This window comes from Apodemus sylvaticus, chromosome 2, assembly GCF_947179515.1.
Source record: "Apodemus sylvaticus chromosome 2, mApoSyl1.1, whole genome shotgun sequence".
NCBI classification, from domain to species: domain Eukaryota; kingdom Metazoa; phylum Chordata; class Mammalia; order Rodentia; family Muridae; genus Apodemus; species Apodemus sylvaticus.
In genome coordinates this window covers 7911748-7932356 of record NC_067473.1, presented here as the reverse complement: position 1 = coordinate 7932356, position 20609 = coordinate 7911748, and the positions used below count along the sequence as shown (strand labels likewise).

At 42.0% G+C, this 20609-nt stretch overlaps 1 protein-coding gene across 1 annotated transcript in view; it reads right to left on the bottom strand.

Moving 5' to 3' along the window:
* Positions 1 to 20609, bottom strand: part of Reln (reelin) — a 437924-nt gene that overhangs the window by 78333 nt on the left and 338982 nt on the right. The window contains exons 26-33 of the mRNA XM_052173082.1: positions 18135 to 18306; positions 17473 to 17673; positions 14681 to 14913; positions 10025 to 10182; positions 8218 to 8425; positions 7110 to 7186; positions 899 to 1057; positions 482 to 670 (exon numbers count right to left, since the gene is read on the bottom strand). Coding sequence (XP_052029042.1) covers positions 482 to 670; positions 899 to 1057; positions 7110 to 7186; positions 8218 to 8425; positions 10025 to 10182; positions 14681 to 14913; positions 17473 to 17673; positions 18135 to 18306 — 1397 coding nt within the window. The remainder of the gene's footprint in view (positions 1 to 481; positions 671 to 898; positions 1058 to 7109; positions 7187 to 8217; positions 8426 to 10024; positions 10183 to 14680; positions 14914 to 17472; positions 17674 to 18134; positions 18307 to 20609) is intronic.

The window sequence follows — 20609 nt, the reverse complement described above, 5'->3', positions numbered from 1 at the left end:
ACAGCAGTGTTCTCCTGTGACGCCCGCGATCACTCGAGAGCACACTGCCTACAGAAAACCCCATGACCGATTGTGTTTAGGGCCTCAGATTCCCTTCGCATATTTACTGTCACTGTATTGTCGCCATGGGACCAGAGACACGGCAGACTATGAAGCCGAAGACCTTTGCTGCCTTAAGGAGCACCCACAGAGTCATAAACTTTCAGTTTTGCAAATGGCAAAGTACAGGCATGTCCTCTGACTTATTTCTCTGCCTTTCAGTCATCTCCCTCCTCCTTATGTTCCATGAAAGAAAGTTCTATCAGGCCCAGGTGACCAGGTCATTTTGGAGGACGATGCACGCCCCGCCCTCCATCCCCAGCCTCTCTCAGCAAAGGAAGTTAAACACATAATGTTATAGTAGAAAATTTCTTCTGAGTTTTAGTTAATTTAGTCCTGTAGTTAATCAAATCTCTTTCTGTTGTATGGCAGCAATATCTACCTATGTTTTCAGTGAATATAAGGGCGGTGTCCATGGAGAGGCAGTCAATATCAACTTGGCCTCCCTGGATTCGATACCAATTGGCTTGCAAGTCTATGGAGCCATCAAATTTATCTTGAAATCCAGTTTGAGAGCTGTCATTCACCCCTATAAGGACATCATCCAAAGCCCACTGGGCCGAATGCTTCCCTGTAATCAAATGAACAGCAGCAGTTGGAATAGGTTCATTACACAACAATATGAATATCTTTGTCACCGTGATATTAAATCAAATTGTCTGGAAACTGGCAGTAAATTAACATACTCATATATTACACGTTGGATATGGATGCCATGTGATCTTTTATTTTTTTATTATTTTTATTATTATTTTTTTTTACAAAGCCACCAGGAAAGTTGGAAAGAGCAGTAACTCACCATGCTGCGGCTGCCACCACCGGAAAGCGGTGGCAGGTGTCTTTGCTTCCCGGGGCAGGTCAATGGAAATGATCTGTGGCTCCAGGAACGACATGAAATCCAACTCTCGCAGCAAATGCCAGAGTATCCCATTGTCATTGGAATACTGAACAACAAGCCCTGAGGTACGAGACATAAATTCAGTGACTAAGACAGTGCTCTTAGAGGCAAGGAACAGTGCTTTTTAAACAGCCAAACTGCAGCAGCTTCAGACTGTGTCTCAGAGAGGGAACACCCATCCATCTAACTCACAAGGCATGAATTAGTAGACTCAAAGGCCCATCAATTTCCTGACAGTTTCTAATGCGCTCGCTCCCAGTGACTGGGGACAAGAAATACCTAAGCACCTTTAAAGACCACTCAGCTTCGTGGGAATGACAAGAGAGCTTGTTAGGGAGCTGCTCCGCAGCGTGTACTTGAAAGTCAGACTCTAGCCCTGAGCATCACAAAGTCGCAGGTCGTCATTATAGACTCCGAAGAAATACCTTACTGCTGAAGCGGTAGGCAGTGAGCCGTGCTTAGCCGGGAACTCTGTTAGGCAGAACACCCTTTAACCAGCACTTCAGACTCCGGCAGACCCGGGTTAGTAAAGCCTGAACAAGGCCAGATTATTCAAGAGCAAAGCAGCATGACCCAGGCTTCTCCAATGTTGTTTCTCTTTCCAATTCTCTGTGCTGCCCCTCCTTGTGCCTGTGCCATCTGTCCCTCCCCCCCTGTGACAAGGTGACAAGATCTGGGAAGCTACACATTTGTGTGCAAGGGATGTCACATGCTACTCTTGCTGATACTTCTAGAAATGTTGTCATTTAAAAGGGGCCAAAGGGGAAGGCTAATGAGCAACAAAGGAGAAAACTGTTGTGGATAAGGCTGGGGATTATATATACATATACATATGGATGTATGTGTGTGTGCATCTGTGTATGGATGTCCTATATATATGGATATTCTATATATATGGATATATATGGATGGATATATCCATCTATCTATATATCCATATGAATATATATCTGTGGGAGAAAGCAGAGCATATCTATCTAATGGCTTATTCTACAATTATTTGTAAATTGGTATTGAATATTCATAATCATAGTTGGGGGACACTGATCTAGTTCTTAAGCATTTATAGAAATTATGGGGCTGAAGAGATGGCTCAGTGGTTAAGAGCACTGACTGTTTTTCCAAAGATCCTGAGTTCAAATCCCAGCAACTACATGGTGGCTCACAACCATCCGTAACAAGATCTGACGCCTACTTCTGGAGTGTCTGAAGACAGCTACAGTGTACTTACATATAATACATAAATAAATCTTAAATAAAAAAGAAATTATGTCCAGTAACGTTCTATCTGTTGTATCTTTTATTATATTTTAACTCTTGAAAAATTATGAATTGTTTATGGTACATTTGTACATATATATATATATATATATATATATATATACCTATTAACTAACTAGAACACCTCTTTCCATTTTATATTAAATAACAAAGGCTTAATTAGCATAACATCTTGAGAAATATTATGATGAAGAGAAATCAGCTCAGTGCAAACTGGCAGTGCCTGATATTACGGAGCTCCTCCTGACAGGCAATGCTGCCAGGAACAGTGACAAATCTGTGAAAAGCTAGAAATCTCAGAGAATCCTGTCTGTTTACAACAGAATCTGTCAAGTGTTGAGAGAAAGAAAGGGATGAGAAGGAAGGGCGCAGGCCTCCCTGGGTGTGTCGGGCTGCACACTGCCGCAGCGAGGGGAGTTAGAGATGCTGCTAACCGAGAGGACACCTGCATGTCAGGAGAGCCGAGAGTCACGTGAAGCCTCATGAAGAAAACAGATCTGGGGTTTCCAGCCTCCATCTGCATCTGCCCAGGGGGCTGTCTGGTGAAAGCACTACTCAGAAGTTCTCAGTGTTTGTTCAAAGTATGTCCTATTACTTTTGAAAGGGTGATGTTGGATGTCTGAGAGCGCAGACACTTCAAAAATGTCATTTTCTGTGGCTATAGATTTGATTCATGTAGTTTATATTCCATCAGAGAAGTAATGGGAAGGAGACGGGAGAGGAAGGGAAAGGAGAGAAGACGTAGGGCAGTTGAGTAGGAGCAGCCACTGTAGCAGGGGGATGGGGCATTCCAAATGAAACATCGTGGAGACACAGATCCTCCTGCATCGTCTGAAAGGTGCTTTCTACCCGAGGTCGTTTTAAAAGTATGTTCACGAATTCATTGTTTTTAATGGCTGAATAGTACTCCATTGTGTATATATACCACATTTTTTGCATCCACTCTTCTGTTGAGGGATACCTGGGCTCTTTCCAGCTTCTGGCAATTATAAATAGGGCTTCTATGAACATAGTGGAGCATGTATCCTTATTACATGCTGGGGAATCTTCTGGGTATATGCCCAGGAGTGGTATAGCAGGATCTTCTGGAAGTGAGGTGCCCAGTTTTCAGAGGATTCATGAAATTCTTAGGCAAATGGATAGAGCTGGAGAACATCATACTAAGTGAGGTAACCCAGTCTCAAAAGATGAATCATGGTATGCACTCACTAATAAGTGGATATTAACCTAGAAAACTGGAATACCTAAAACATAATCCACACATCAAATGAGGTACAAGAAGAACAGAGGAGTGGCCTCTTGTTCTGGAAAGACTCAGTGAAGCAGTATAGGGCAAAACCAGAACAGGGAAGTGGGAAGGGTTGGGTGGGAAAACAGGAGGAGGGAAAGGGGCTGATGGGACTTTCGGGGAGTGGGGGGTCTAGAAAAGGGGAAATCATTTGAAATGTAAATAAAAAATATATCGAATAAAAAAAAGTATGTTCACAACTTCACTGATGCTTCTCTCCTTTACAAAGTGGAACTTAGGGTTGGAGAGATGGCTCAGCAGTTAAGAGCATGGCTACTCTTCTAGAGGTCCTGAGTTCAATTCCCAGCACCCACATGGTGGCTCACAACTGTCTGTCATGGGATCTGATGCCCTCTTCTGTCATAGAGGCATACATACACATAGGGTACTCCTAAACATAAACGAATCTTTAAAAAAAAAAAGTGGAAACTAAATCTCTTCCCTGAGTTCAGAGGGCTTTAGTAACTTACTTCTAATGAACAGGATGTGGTAGGAACCATGTGATTTTTGAAATTTGGCACCGCATTGAGCCTGGAGTGGAACTCAGCAGTGCAGGGCTTGCTAAACAATGCGTGACCCCTTTTTAGCAGTACAAAAAGGAAAAAGGAAAGGCTTTGGGGATTCCTCCTTGTGGATCTGTAGCTATGAGGAAGGGGGCATACACGACAGAAGATACTCTGTGGGCAGGTCTGGGAGGATGGAGAGACTCTGGACAAAGCCTCTGGCCTGCTCTTGAAAGAGATCATCCAGCCCTCCCTCAGCAGTTCCCCAACCTCTGTCTCCTGTCTGCCCATTGCCTCATGAGAAGCCCCGACCTAGAGCCCGTCAGCTGAGCCGTGCCTTCTGCCGCCTTGCTGGAGAATCATAAGGTAACACACGTACTCTCAGGCACTTGGTCTTTATGATAACTTGTTATGCAGCATACCATCCCTATCCCCATAAGTCGGAATTTGCATGCTAGCAAATGCAGATTCCGAAAGATTGAAGGTGTTCTTCACACCCCGAGAGGCGTGCTCAGGAGGTGTGCCTTCCATTTGGAGCTTGCTTTGGAGCGAAAGCCTTTCCCCCTCAGTAGCTTTTTCCGGGAGTCCTGCATGCCTACCTGCATGCAGCAATGAGGTCTACAGAGATGAAACTTTAATCTGTGATGGGGCAGGCCCTCCCAGCAAGTATGTGAGCGGAGGAACATAGGAGGGGAGTGGCACTATCCAAGTTTATGCCAGTTGCTGAGCCTCATTAACTGTGTCATCTAACACATTGTACACTTGAATAAGCCAAGTCATTTTAGCACATCTACTGAATGTTTAAAGCACGTAGGGCATTTATTTCTCTTTTTAAGCTATGCTCCATCTGCATGCTGCCTGGGCTTACTGAAGACAGCCTAATTTTGGCTTTAATTCCAAATATGTAAATTGATGCTTCAGTTTGAGTAAGTAAAGACTCTTCACTTTCATCACAGGGAGAGATTTACTCAAGGATTTAGTCAGATTTACATGCTAACAACCAGGCTTCACTAAAAGGACCAGAAATGCCTGTGAGACGTGAACTATATGGATAACACCAAGTCTAAGGAAATGGCTCAGGGCTGGCTGAGAACAAATTGCTTGTTCCTAAAGGAGTCCTAAGGGGAACTCGCCCCACATGACAAAGAGCATCTGCAGGAAGAACAGAGTACATTTTATGTCAATGATAAGTATCTGTTTCCCACAAAGCCTTTTTAAGTCATATACAAATAGGGGGACAAATATGAAATTCTTGCAACATTCAACTTCCGTTGAATTAAACTTATCAACTGTCATTTGCTTGCTGAGATGGTAGCCAGACCGTTCTATCAAAATCATCCTCATGTGCAGGACTTTCCATCTCAACAGTTTGTTTCTGTCCTTCTCTTGAAATCTAACGTTTTCTTCTTTACTTTTTCTTTATAGTTTACTACCTGAGGCTTTTTGTTGTTGCTTTTCTAAACTAGACCTGACTGCTGGGTGGCCATTCGTGCTATCCTGGCTGTTTCCCAGCCTACACATAGTATTCTTTTTCTCTGCCACATGGCTGGAAACACTCAGCAGACACTCAGCAATTTGGAATGAGGACATCAGATAATCTATGAAGAACATGTAGCACAATGAAGAAAACATTGTAATTTTATTTTGTTTTAAGGGGTTATTTGTTACTGCAGCATGTCTTAGCTCACTGTGACTGTTGCATAGGTGGCAACATGGTGGTGATATTTTATCTGCAGTAACCACAACATAACAGACTTAAAACAGTCTATAAGACATGAAGGAATGCAACATGGCCTACTAAAGTTTCTAGACTGCTTCCTCAGCAAAAGGATGATTTGCATAATTACTAGAGCAGAAACATTAAGACAGTCACGGAATCATTGAAACCTTCAGACAGAGATGATGCGGAGAAGATGATCAGTGTTAGGCAGAGGTCTCCACAACCTGCTGAGTAGCTGGTACTGTGTGGTCCAGGGCATCATATACAGCCACAGCCTGACTCGGTAACAAACTTAGATGGTAATGATGTAAAAACCAATGCTGTTTTATGATTATATAGTTTGGGGGAAGAGCCATCAGAGAAGGCTGGATTTTGTGCTAAGAACCAGTCACATCAGGGCTATGAAGGACTCCTAGCATATCCACAGGAATTCGGGAGCCACTTACATTTCACGGCTGCTGCTGGGTTTAAGCACCTTATAATTTGGGGGAGCAGAGTGGGGACCAAAAAGAGTGAGTGAGAGTAGAGTTTAGGTCAGGAGAAGGGAGGATCAGTCATATGATGCCAAAGGCATACATCCTGGAGTTGGTGGTTCGAATTCTGGTTTGTCTACTTTCTATCTCTCTGTCTGTGTACAAGGGGCAACTCTGCCTCCCTCTCCACTCCTCATAAATAGTTCTGAGACAGTAGTATCTATGGCAAATAGGTGCTCAGAAAAGAACAAGGATTCTGTCCCCTCTAGAATGTACAAGAGCAGAAGTGGAGTTTAATATAAAATTCAAAACTTCTCTGTGCAAACAAGTTTATCTTCACACTGAATGCAAAAATCTCTCCTACTGTTTAACCCTCTCTTCAGGAATTAAGAGAAGTAGAAGTCACTATAACAGACATCATTTGTTTCTGCCCGGACCCAGGGCAGTCATGGATTTCAGGCTTAGGAAACTCCAGGAGAAGCTATGGGATTGGGTGTCTGCACAGCAGCTTTTTCTATTGAAGAAGAACAGGCATGATCTAGGGAAACTGAAATACTAGTCTGTAAAATCTACATCAGACTTTGCTATAACTTTTATAGAAATACAGTAGCCTGGGTCTGGAGAGATGGCTCAGCAGTTAAGAGCACTGGCTGCTCTTCCAGAGGATCTGGGTTCAAGTCCCAGCAACCACATGGTGGCTCACAACTGTCTGTAACTTCAGTTCCAGGGGATCTGGCCTCCACAAACACCAGCACACACGGTACATAGAAATACATGCATAGACACATCTTCAACATATAAAATGCAAAACCTAATTTACAAAAATGTAAGACATACTTCAGCTTACCCTCATTTCTAGCCCGTGGTTTGATGCACGTAATACCTGATGTTTTACTTCCAATTTGTATATAAAACTGAACAAGCCTGGGAAAACCAAACAAACACATTTAGTTATAAACAAAAGAGAAATAAAAGTTCCTGTCATCCTCAAGTACTACCACTTTGAAAGTCAGATATGTTAAAGATAATAAAAAGTCACTTTGGCAAACATTTAAAATGTTAATTGATATGAACAACGACCTCATTCTGTATAGGGATCTAAAGAAAACAGTTGAACCCCATTTCATTGTGACAGTTGACAGTGATCAATATTACAAAAAAATCTTGCCCCCTGAGAAGCTGAAGCCGGAAGGGCCTCGGCCCCTGACACTGTCTTCCCGGGAGCTGGTAAACTGCCACGCCTCATACCCAGTGCGATGAAAACTGCCTCTGTCATAGCAGCCGTGGTCCGGCTGGCCAGGCAGACCTCTGAGGACAGGATGCCGAGGGAATGTGGAAAGACTCACAGCAGAAAAATATGAATGGCAACACTGCATGCTTAGTAAAGATCGCGCCTAAAATGTACTCATTTGTTTTCTTGTTTCTTTCCTTCCAATTCCCATGTAAGTTAATTGATGTAAAAAGCAGTTTCCTTTTAGGTGTGCTACTACTTCATTTGACCTTAGAGCCAAACAGTTCTTGGTTCTACCAGTAGGTGGCAGGGTAGGCATCTAATTTTTACGGAGGGCAATTTTCAGTAAATGACCACAAATGGGTAAGTACATGGAGGAATCATTTTCAGACATAAAATCCAAAGTAGGAGATATATTTGCGTTATCAGTTTACAATAAGAATATATGAGTTTACAGGATAATGCAGAGCTTTTGAAAACTAAGGTGAAAATTGATAGTATATCTATCAAGACATAGAGGCCTGGCCAACAACTGTATGCTAATATCAAACTCTAGCGTCATCTGTTCGCATTACCCATCTATTTTCTCATGCAGCTTATGCTAGCTTCATATTTCATATATTGTAATCCACAGGTAGAATTATTATGCAATTATGTTATGGAATTATTATTCCATAATAGCAGCCCACCATATTCAAAAGAAACGTTCTAGTCGGCAACTCGCCTGATGTTCCTGGTGTCCAGTGGGACTGTCCTGGCCTCCCTTTTCCCAAGGCCACTGAAGTAGAGGGACCGGCCGTCGTTGAGGGTTCCACAGCCCGTCCCAACCTGACCTCCGGTTATTTTGTACCACAGTGGGCTTAGCTTCCCCTCGAACCTATCGAACATCTCACTGTGGTTAGGGGTGTTTGACACACAGGTTCCTTGCGCAGCTGCAGGGGAAAGAAACATGCACAAGTTTCATTGGAATCACTGAGTATTAAAAGATACACTTGACTCATGGGCAAGGAAGAGTCTATATTATGCAACTGTCCACCTGAAGACAGCCACTATTGCTGACAAAAAAATTGATGCCAGGAATGTGGTGGATGCCAGAAATCCCGGCAGTTGGGAGACAGAGAAAAACAGATCAGAAGTTGAAGGCTATCCTAAGTTCAAAGTCAGTTTGGGCTACCTGAGACCCCCATCCCAAAGCAATAAAACAAATCAATGAAATATATCATTTTTTTCTTTCAATTTTTAACTTTTAAAAAAGAACTTTTTTAATTTTTAAAAACCGTATGTGTGCCTGTTTCTCTGTGCATATGTACAACTATACAAGTGAATGCAAGAGCTCGCAGAAGCTGGAGCTATCAGAGTCCTCAGGAACTGGACACACTGGCTGTAAGCCACCGATGTGGGTGCTGGGAATTAAACCAGCTCCCTGCAGGAGCAGCCTGAGCTCTGATCCCCAAGCCATCTTCCAGCCCTTGTGACTTATTTACTGTCAAATGAAGGCGGATGCTGGTAATGATGGACGCCCATGGTTGTTCCTGCCTAGAAGGTGTGTGGGGGCAGAGATCTTACCCACATTAAAGTCGCTTGTTCACTGTCTTTCTATAAGAGTCTCACAAGGAAGGGCAATGCAGGCCTCTAAAGTGCTGTCCTTGAAGCTCTGTGACACTCACAGGCTTGCGGGAGCAGCCAGTCAGCCTTTGGTCGTTGGCCAGATGAAGGCCTGAGTACTGACAGGCTGGGAAGGAGGAGGCTTTTGATGTTGCTGCCAGAAAAACTTTAGAAGGAGATTTTGTAGCTTAAGATATTTTCTCCAATTTTATGCTTTAATCTCGGCTCTCTTGAAACTTTTGCTATGGTAACACCCAAAGGTGAATGCCGTAAAAACAACTTCTCTTATATAAAGCTCTCTTTATTTTTGATAGTCTTAGGCTTAGAATTTTATGTTGCAGCTTAATTTTAAAAGAAGGGAAGTATATTATATATATATATATATATATATATATATATATATATATATATATATATACATACATATACATATGTACATACACACACAAACACACACAAACACACACACACACATTTATTCTAAAGAGCTCAGGGAGACCCTGTAAACTTGTGCTTAAGATCTTGGTTTGGGTTTCTGAGACTGCATGATCGTATGAGTGCAGGCAGGGCCCATTTCTAGTAATGACAAACTACCTGACCCAAAAAGAATGGTTTAAAAACAAGAATCCATTCTCTGCCTCAGTTTCCTCAAATGTAAACAGGGTCAGCAATACTATGGTACAGTTATTCATTCTTAGAATCAAATGAGATTAAAAGTGAAAGTATTTACTATAATGTTTGACATGATTTAGAACTGAAGCGATGTTCAGTATGATTGCTTTTAAATAACAAACACACTCTCTCAAGGGAGTGGAACTTAGCAGGTTTTCTTTTCAGGTAGTTTGAGACTACAGAACATCTAGCAGGTTGAGATGCCCAAGTTCTAGAATTCTTCGACACAGAAAATGATGAACCGGGGATCTTACCTGTGTACCCCAGGTCACAGAAACACACCCCTGAGATGCAGTCTCCATGACCACTGCAGTAACTGGGACAAGGCTCAGATATGTACACCCCATCTAAGCCAAACGGGGGTACATTCTTCTGAGAGCTGCTCTGTTGGATCCATCGGAATCTGGTCTTGCTGTTGGGAGAAACAGGTCTGTTCTTACAGCCACATCTCACCAAACAAAGGAATGCAGAAGGGCTCAACTCACCCGAGTCAGCCTGTCCCTGAGTATCATACCTGCTCCTCAGACCTCCTGATTTCTTCTTCAGCATGAATAGTTTACCATCCAGGGTGGAATAGGTACACATGGTCTTACAAATTTTTCTAAGAATACCTTTGATGTTAGATATACCATAGATTTTTATGTGAATATTTTCCTACCCTATTCTCTTTTAGTAATAATCTGAGATTATCCTTTAGTTAATTTTCACCCTTCAATCATGTTTTATTTTACGGTTATCTTTAGAGAGGACATTTGAAAGAAATCATTTATGAGTTTCACGCATGTATGCAACATTTTATATTTTGATTGTGTTTGCTGGCCGTGACACTATGCTTCCCCCCTCCCTCCCCTGCACTGGACTCCTTCATTCCAACAAATTATTTGGCAGTCTTTTGAGGCCATCAAATAGAATGTTTTTTGTTGGGACACAGAAAGGGACTCTGGCTACTTGACATCAACAATGGAAGGGAGAGCCTGTGTAGACAGCTCCATTGCGGCTCACGGCTGCCTCATTCCACCCCCTCTCGCTCTAAAGCTCTAAGATACTCATTCTGAGCCTTCTCAGTAACCAGATGGGATGCCTATCAGCACTGCTACCAGTGAATAACAAAAATTGCCATGACCATTTGAGTTGGGAGCATCAAGTGGACCGAGGCTTCACGCCTGTGCAACTGCTTGTATATGTTTACATTGCACCTAGCAACTGATACCTGCTTCTGGTCTCAACACTGGTGATTTAACATGGGCTTCAACACAAGTACGTTAGTGTCTTCAAAGTTGCTGGAATAGGAAGAAGAGCTTGGAAAGGGTTAAGAGAGCACTAGATGTGGCCAGGAGGTACCATACAAGGAAGGTAAGTTCTGTCCTGAACCATAGGTTGTTTGGGAAGGAAAGAAACAGGAAAGGAGAAATCACATAGTTGAAATCTGTTGATGCAGCTGTCCTCAAAGATGAGCTATCCTCATGCGGTTGGTAGCCCGGAGACAGAGTAATTACTTGATATACAGACATATTAGCTTAAGTAAATGTCTATTAAAGTGGTGTTGTGGGGTTCCTAACTACATTCTAAATATTAATTCTCATACCCACAGGTAAGTAGATTCTTTACTTCCTATTGAGGACCCTTCTCTTTTCAACAGACAGAGACAATTGCAGAGAACCACTATCAATCAAAACACCAAGCTGTGGAGTCCAATCCCAATGGATACATCTATGGCACATCTCCTGCACTTAAGGCTCAGGGATCATGGAGGAAAGAGTGTAAGAGTGGAGGAACAGAGTTTGCCTGAGAGTGAGTCTCTTAGGAATGTGAGAATATACACCCTCAAAGCTCACCAACATGGCTGCCGGAAACAGGACCGGAGAAGGACAACAATAGACAGGATGACTTGGTCAGGGAAAGGGCCAGGAGGCCCCCCACCACACACACACACACACACACACACACACACACACACACACACACACCAGCAATCAATGACAAAAGAGGCCATGCATTTGAAAAGGAGCAAAAAGGGATATGTGGTAAGATTTGGAGAAAGGAAAAGTAAGAGGAAAATGATGTAATTGTAATTTCAAAAACTAAAATAATTAAAAAATGTTTATTATAATAACATGATGGTGATGATTATGATGATAAAGAACTAGTCAGACCATCTAAAGGAAGAAGGGAAAAAAAGTCAAAGTTTAGCCAAAAAAAGTATCTAGATTTCATATTTGTATCTGGAGATAGAGCCTTTACAATAAGTTATTTGTAGGTTTCTTGTGCCTCAATGGGGGTGCCTCTGAGAAGTAGGCGTGGCATATGTACCAATATATATTTACCACTGCCACTGTCTGCCTTCTGTAGGCAAGAACCAGGTGGGGTCATAGAAGCATGAACTCTTCTGTTGAAAAATCCTCTTATAATTATTTCTGGAAGAGTGAGGTTCTAGTAAATATTGTAAGCATGTTGCCTCCTGGCAAAACAGCTCTGGGTTTTACCACTTAGCCTCTCAGCCTTTGAACACCGCACTTGGAGCTTCCTGGGAATGACATATTGCAGAAAGTAAACTGATAGATAGCTCCTTCACTTGGGGTAAATAGAAACATATTTGCTGCTCTTTAGCAGAGGGCTCTTCATCACAAACACTGCCAGTCAGCAAGCTGGGTGGACTCCAAACTAACAAGGAAGCTGGATTCTAGTGGAGAAGATTTATTTTTTTCCAAAAGCTGAAATTCAAGAAAATATTCAAATACTAAGAGCCTCAAAACATTTGGCCTATTTACTGAGGCGAGGCATGGGTTTCCCTTACTGCCCACGAACACTCTTACCAACTGGGTTATTCTACCCACCAATGAGGAAACTGTAATTTACAGATTTAGTCACATTTTTTCAGAGCTTGGGAGAAACCAAAAAGGATTTGTGTTCCTTGACTCCCCGGAGACACTCTGGTGATGTTTTACATCATCCGATATTCTCATCACTGATATTCTCGTCATTTTAGCTAAGGGGCCACTTGATGCTCTGCTGTTGTCTTTATGTATTTGGAGAAGCAGCTTTGAGGCCAAGCTTTCAGAAACCATGAAGAGTGTTTGAGGTTAGAAAATCAATCAATCAATCAATCAATCAATCAATCAATCAATCACTCAATCACACAAGCAAACAAGCTGCTCTGACTCAGCTTCAGATGAATTGAGGCAAGACGACACGGTTCTCACAGAAGGCAGACATGGAGGTGAACGGTTCCTCAGGCCGAGGGCAGGCAGGGAGAAGCAGGGGCTGAGAACTGGAGAATTCCTCTCAGAACTGTCTTAGTGATGGAGACTGTCCGGCCTAGACACTGCTCTTGGATCAAGGAGACTGACTTAGCAAGCTTCTCTGTGATGTTTGGGCTTCCTATGAACCAGGTGACTGACTGCTAGAACCTTCCCATTTCTTCTTGTCCCTCTCTTTTTCCCCTGCTAAACTACAACATAACACTGACATACAAAATGAAGACATTGTATGTATCTTGATATGGATTGAATGATTGAAATAGTTTCATGGCTAGTTGTTTTAAATAGCTGATATTTAAAAACTCTCCTTTAAAGTTTATCAGGGTCACACAGAATTTTACATCTTTGATCTAACAAAGACACCTTTGCCCGCCGACAGCTAAAGTCCATGTTCTAGAGGACTGCACGTATAACTAATGGTGAAGGCAGAGAACACAATTAGCTTGAGTAGCTAGATCGTGCTCAGTAAATCTGTGATCAATTAGGTTGGAAAATGTTACAGACAGACAAGTGCTTAGCAGCTCTGTGGATAAGCCACCTTCCTTACCAGCACATCGGAGCACAGGATGGGTTTCTTGTAGCAACAATCGACTCCCAACCTCGTGCCTTAGCCCAATGCAAGTTTGTTTCATGCCTAGCTGATGCATCTAGCACAGGCTGACAAACCATCTGCTTCTTGCACTTGGAGCCTGAACCTGGTGCCTGCATGGAACACGGAGGATGTGCCTGGGCTCTGGACAGCCAAGTGCTCACAGACTGTAGTTTATAAGGCTATGTCAAATATGCAAGAACGTGGGCATAAGCCTACCTTACTCCAGGAAATACAGACTCTCGGAGTTTGCTGAACGGCACTAGCGAGCATCCTAGCTCTACGTCACATCATCAAGAAGCGATGGAAGCAGCGTTTTGTCTGACTACAGTTCTGAAGTCAAAGGCTCCAGAATGTAATTAAGAAGTATCTACTTGAAGAATGTTTATCTTTTTTAAAATGATAGTGAAAACTAAAGATCTCTCTCTTTTACCGACTATATCTGATACAAGATGATATAAATTTATTCTAGAATATTGAACCTAAACATGTCTAAACATGTTTACAAACACGTCTTACAAGGAAATTTTATTCTTTTGTTTAAAACTCACCAATGGGGATGAAACGGTTCTGTATTTCTTAGCTGACAAGAAGCTGAGAACTAAATGAGTTCCTCTTTGATTGAGCCCGACTCACTTCAAGTTCTCTGTCCATTTGTATCATCCTCCCATTAATGGCTTTTTAAAATTTTTTTCTCCTATTGTTTTAGTAGTCTATTCAAAGTGACCATTTACACTGAAAGATACTCCAATTCTTCTATATAAGGAGGTATTAAGTAAATAAAAAATCTATGTACTGCAAAAGCGTGATGTAGGCCACGAGGTTCTTTTAACCCTTAACATCTGTTTGATGCTGTGTGCCAGCGACCAGACTGTATGTGCGACAGGCAGGTAAGGACCAGATTCTCGATGAATGAATTAAGAGCTGACTGAGTAGCAGGTTTCACCACCCACTTACACTATTTTGGCAATTCTATTTCAGTTATTTATTTTTTTCTGCCTCAAGTCACTGCTTGGGAAGGAGCAGCCAGACCTTATAGCTCATAATGAGAGAGATTGCTTTACCTGGATGCAAGGGACCTTGGGATAGCAATAGTGATTCTAGTCCATTCTTCGAAGTCCCCAGTGTAGTAGACAGTAGGCTCACTCAGTTCCCGGGAGTTCCCGTCACATCCTTTGCCTGCTGAAGCTGGAAAGCACCCCTCCTTCACCAGAAACCACGACATGCCAGCATCATGTGAGTACTGCAGGAGAACCGGAGCAGTGCTGCTGAACTGGCTGGCGCAGCCTATGTTTAGCTGTTAGGATGAAGGGCAGAATTAGACAAGGCTTTGTTCAAAGATAACATTTATTGAATTAGGTACAATGGCATCCAGGGCCCCTAAGATACAGCTCAGACTCAACGCAGACCTCTGTAAATTCTGGAAGGTTTCATATCAATAGAGAGTCGGACCAAACTCATCTTCTGGGATTCTTGTGTCAGGAAGTATTTTTCATTTTTATTTACAGAGCAGACGAACAGGTAAGAGGGCAGAGAAGCAGATGTCCTTCAGAATTTGGTTGCTCAAAGGGCAGGCTGCCTCTACTTTCTGTGGAAAAAGCACTGTGCACTATCTATATGTCTGTCTGTCTGTCTGTCTGTCTGGTTCAAGAGCTCAGTTTTTTTTTTAAAGGAAAAATATAGATCAGGGTCAAGAATGAGCCATGTTTCTGTCATAGACTCAAGTAATGACACAGAGATGCTATGTGCAAATCATATGACTGTCAACATAAAGTGGGCATTGTTTAAAAACTGTAAAATACGCAACTGCCACGGCCCTGGCACAGCTGAATGTCTTTCTCCCCTCATTCAGAGGCATATATTCTGGATATATAGTGAACTTCCCTCCCGCTCCCTGTTTCAGAGTGCTTTATTACTACACACAACCCTGCACAGGGTGCGCAGTTCCCCCTGTGGGCGATTTCCAGAGAGTCCTCAGGAGTGACATCACTCAGAAGTCTAGAAACACTTCAAGTTTTAAACATTCCATGTTTCCTTTTTATTAAAGGAATCCGTTTTGCCACAGCACTAGGTTTTGGCATTATAGTTTCAGATAGTTTTTTCCTCTCTAAGTGAATGTATGAATGAATTTCAATGTTGTTTAGAACACCCTGTTGGTAACTGTTACTCTTCCACATCCCATCTGTTATCTGGTCGATGCTGTCAGGGGCCGTGCTGGGCTCTCTCATGGAGTTTGGGACCTGTGCTATCAGGCGCGGTGCAGGGCTCTCCCAGAGAGTCTGGTGGGACCTATGCTACTGAAATCCTGGGACTGCACGGCGATGGTTTACCTTTCGGGCTTATTCTCCCTAAGGACTAGGGCCAGGGTTTTGGTGTCTACATTCCTAAGACCTTATATTTGTCATATGGCAAGTCATTTCCTAGAATGCACCAGAAGTAGCTTTTTTTGTTTGTTTGTTTTGTTTGTTTTCAAGACAGGGTTTCTCTGTGTAGCCCTGGCTGTCCTGGAACTCACTCTGTAGACCAGGCTGGCCTCAAACTCAGAAATCCACCTGCCTCTGCCTCCCAAGTGCTGGGATTAAAGGCATGTGCCACCACCGCCCAGCCAGAAGTAGCTTTTTATAAAATGATATCAAAAGGCATTTTAAGGGTTTCTAGTATATATTGACCACCAATCTGTAATTAATACCATAATCATTAACTAGTGAGCACAAATTACTAGGTGTTTGGTTGTGACGTGAGAATTAGAATTTTCTTAAGTATTACATGCTGTTGCCCTTTTAAAATACCCAAAAACTTCACTCTGCTTCTCTTACTTTGCCTTTTCATCTACAAAGCATCACCATTCAGAATTTAATGTTTACCCTGCCATGGTGTTTGGGATTAGTTAAGTAGCAGAGTTATGGAATGAGAAGCAGAATAGTACTCAATGAATGGATTTGATATTATTTTCAAGTGTCACCCACACATGCATGTAGACGTGTGCATAGTTACCAATACTTTTCCATTGGAGTTTAATATCAAAATATAAAAAGGCATTTCCTAATTGTTTTATTTATGACTAACTACCTCGTGTATAGGTCTGTAGAAATTATATTGAAAAGCTGCCCATAAACTGATCTCTTTAATACTCCCACTTGTAAATTTTTCAGTGTCTGCATCCTATTGCTACATAAGGACCATGAAGCTGTACTTGTTCATTAAAACTGCATTGCGTTCGACTCCAGAATTCACCAGTGGGATTTTATTATAAACAAACATGATGAAATTTTGATTAGCTTCTGAGACAAGAGCTTGTCAAGGTAAATACTCACTACTTTTGTTGGCATGTCATCACAGCATGAAAAACAACATGCTTTAAGGAGACTTAGGGAGAACAGAGTGAAGCCAAATTACAGGAAGGGAATTCTAAAATGCTACAGTAAATGCGTAAAGTACAGGATGGCCGTGGAGCCTACTTAGTGTGTGCAAGGTCCTAGGCTAGACCTCTAACACGCAACAAAATCAAGCCCCAAATCACCAGCAAGACAGACGGGCCTTATCTAGCATGGTGTGACAGCAGGGTTTATTACCTTACTCTCATCAAAATACTCAGCCAATTTTAATTTCAATTATGGGAGCGTTGCATGAATATCATAAGGCTATAGGAACAATTTCTGAGACTCCTCCCAAACTAGCCAACCATCTCCCTTACGAATAGAGCTGAAAAGCTTCACCATCCTAAGCCTGGGGTGTTTTCATTCAAGTGTGTCCCTTCTTCAACAGAATATGAAAAATCTGTGTTCTCTTCTTGCGTATAAAAGTGGGAGTTCTCCGTCCTTCGCCTGCTCTGGGAAGACCCCTGCCTCGTAGATACCTTGAACTGCAGCACATATCCGGGTTTGAGGGTCAGATCTCGCGTTACTGCAAATCGGTCTCCGTCTGACTTTCCAAACACCATGGCTGAGGGCGTGGCGGCACAGAAGCTCTCATTTTTAGCCATCCCTTCATTGGCCAACATCAGCCACACACTCATTTGGTTAATAGGGTAATCAAAAGCTGGCTTCTCATAAAAGTTCTAACAGGAACAATACAAACAAAAGAGGAAGACAGTTTGATAACACTGAAAACACAAAAACCTGAGCCCCAAATCACCAGTGAGACATGCTTAGTTCCTCACACATGCGCCACACACCACCCTTCACGTTGCTACAAAAATACAGAACTGCTAAACTAACACAAAAGCACCCATATTTCCTCTTGATGATGTAGCAACCAAAAATATCCTGCCACTGTGTATCTAATTATTGTTTAAACACAGTAACATTTTTATTGATAGCTAGACTTCCCCATCTTTCTCACATCTGAACATCTCTGAACTAGCAGCCCAGGACTGAACTTTCTAACTGCAGAGGGGAACAACATGAATATGAATGTAGGAGTTTGACTACATTCACATTACCCGATTCCCTGTCTGACACTAGGTCCTTGGAAGCCAGTCATTCTTTCTCTGGTCCACTGTTCTAGCATGGGACGTACCTGGGGCAAAGTGGGGTTGACAACTGGAATAACCTGCTTCTGCTTCTCTGACAGAATGATGATGTCATCGACGGCCCACTGGTCATAGTCCTCCCCTGAGAACACAGGCTGCCACCAGCGGAACCTGGTACAAGGGGTCTTCGCAGAGGCTGGGAGCTCCAGGTAGACAAATCTGCATAAAAACAAATCCTTCACGGCTGGGAAAGGAAAGGCTGTGCTGTTCTTAGAAGCTGGTAAAGTACCAAAGGAAGAAACGAGAATGCTTAGCTTCACTTGATGCCTGTTCTGGTTCTTCAGACGCCTCAGAGAGTCTGAGTATGGAGGGATCACATAGGATGCTTACACAGTAGAAAAGCTTGAGCCTGTACTACGTGCATTTCACTTGTCATTATGTTTCAATGGACACCGAGTCACTGGCTCCTTACTGTAAAGGCTCTAATGTTCTAAAAGGTCTGTCTGTTTGTATTTTATGTGCATGAGTGTTTTGCCTGCATGTATATATACACCATGTGTGTATGTATCTATGTATAAGCATGCAACATCACATAATATGCCATATTGGTCATAACTTTTAGAAGATTTACGGTTGTTGAGACAGCTCAGAGGGTGAAGGTGCCTGTTGCCAAGTCTGATGACCTGTTTGATCTCCTCCACCCACGTAGAAGAACCTGTTGTATGACCTCCACCTGCTCACACATGCCCACACCAATTAACATTGTAACAAAAGAACAGAATGATCTAGAAGAACTTGGCCTTCTATTGTGCTACTACACTAAAATTCAACGTAATCCTTACTCATGGTGACAAATAGAAATTGTGAATTTAACACAAAACATAACCATCAATAAACTATATAAGGTTGGGCTCTATTAAAATTTCAGTGTGTATCACCATTCGACAATTTGTTAGATACACTAGCATTATGTAATAGTTTCTTACATTTTTAAAACAATGTTTGCCATAAACAAGTCCCTAGTCTGTAAAATAATTTAAGACCATTTTAATATTTATATAATTTTCATCCTATAGGCACACTATTATTTCACACTATGCATACTTTTTCATATTTTTCTTCCTATGTATAATTCTGTAATAAATCCTATGTCCAAAGCATTTTGCCTTTGCTTCTTTGTTTGGGTAAGATTTTAGGTAAGATTCTTAGACATGAATTACCAGGTCATATTAGTTACTGATATTTAAGATTTGTAAAATCCTTCCTCAAAGGGTGGTAATAGTTTACAGATGGCACGAGTCTTTTAGTTTCATGTTGAGAGAGCACTTGGAAATAGAATTAAAGATGGTATGCAGCCTGTTTAAAAACAGAAATTATGCAATGGATTCTCGATATCACCCATGTCGTAATGAATAATTTGTTTTTGGTATCCTCTGCTATATTTTTTTTTTTTGCATTCACTTTTTAAAATGGGGTCTTAGTGCATAAAAAGTAGCTTGTATAAACTCTCTGTGGGACAACAAGCCTTAATTCTCATATTTGTTGGATCTGTCCTTCTGAATTTGTTTTCTTTGACATCATAATTACATATACACAAAAGTGGTTTTACATTTGCATGTAGTACATTTCTATGTGAGTAGTTCTTTTTGTCATTATTTTCCCATTGAGTCTGTACTCTATTTAGGTGCTTTCTCAGGATCAGACAGTGATCTTTGCCGAGATCAAGAAATCCTCAATCAGTTTTCACAGCTCTTGATGATACAAAGGGTCAGTTTAAACATTCCTCTCTTCAAGCGTCCACTGGGGCCAACATGGCCTGATTGATCATTTATTTCATTAATACTTGCCATGTTCTTTCTCACATGTACATTCTCGTATGTGGCTGCACCTGTTCATGTGTGTGCAGGTTCACGTGGTGTGTAGTTACTCATGCACATATGTGTTTGTGCGCTGGCAGTCAGGGGACATCCTCTGATATCTGTCTGCCTCGGATGCCATCCTTGCTTTTGGGGCTGGGTCTCTCACTGGGGTCAGAACTCTTTGATTTGACTAGACTGCCCTGCAGTGAGCCCCTTGGTTCTGCCTCCCTAGTACCCCTGACTTTCTATTCAGGTTCTGGAGCTACAACCTGGCCATCCATCCCCCTTGCACAGCAAGCACCTTACTGACTGAGCCATCTTTCTGGCCCCATTTACTCGAATCAGGTTCTGGGTCATTTTGGCTTCATAACTGGCTCATAATTTGGCTTCAGAGCTTGACCAGTGTCTTTTCATTTTAGGATTTTTAAAAAAATATATGTTACTTTTAGTTTATTTTCTCCAAATTTAAGCTGTTTTGTTAGCTTCTATTTCTAGACACAAAGCATACCCCGAGCACGAATCGAACACAAACGAAGAGGTATCTCTATTGTGTAATTTTCAGGTTTCTCTTTGTGGTGCCTATACCATGTCCCACTTATTTGTTGTCTCTTAATATCCGGAGGACATGCTGCAGCATTCTTCAGAGCTATCCTCAGTCAGGAT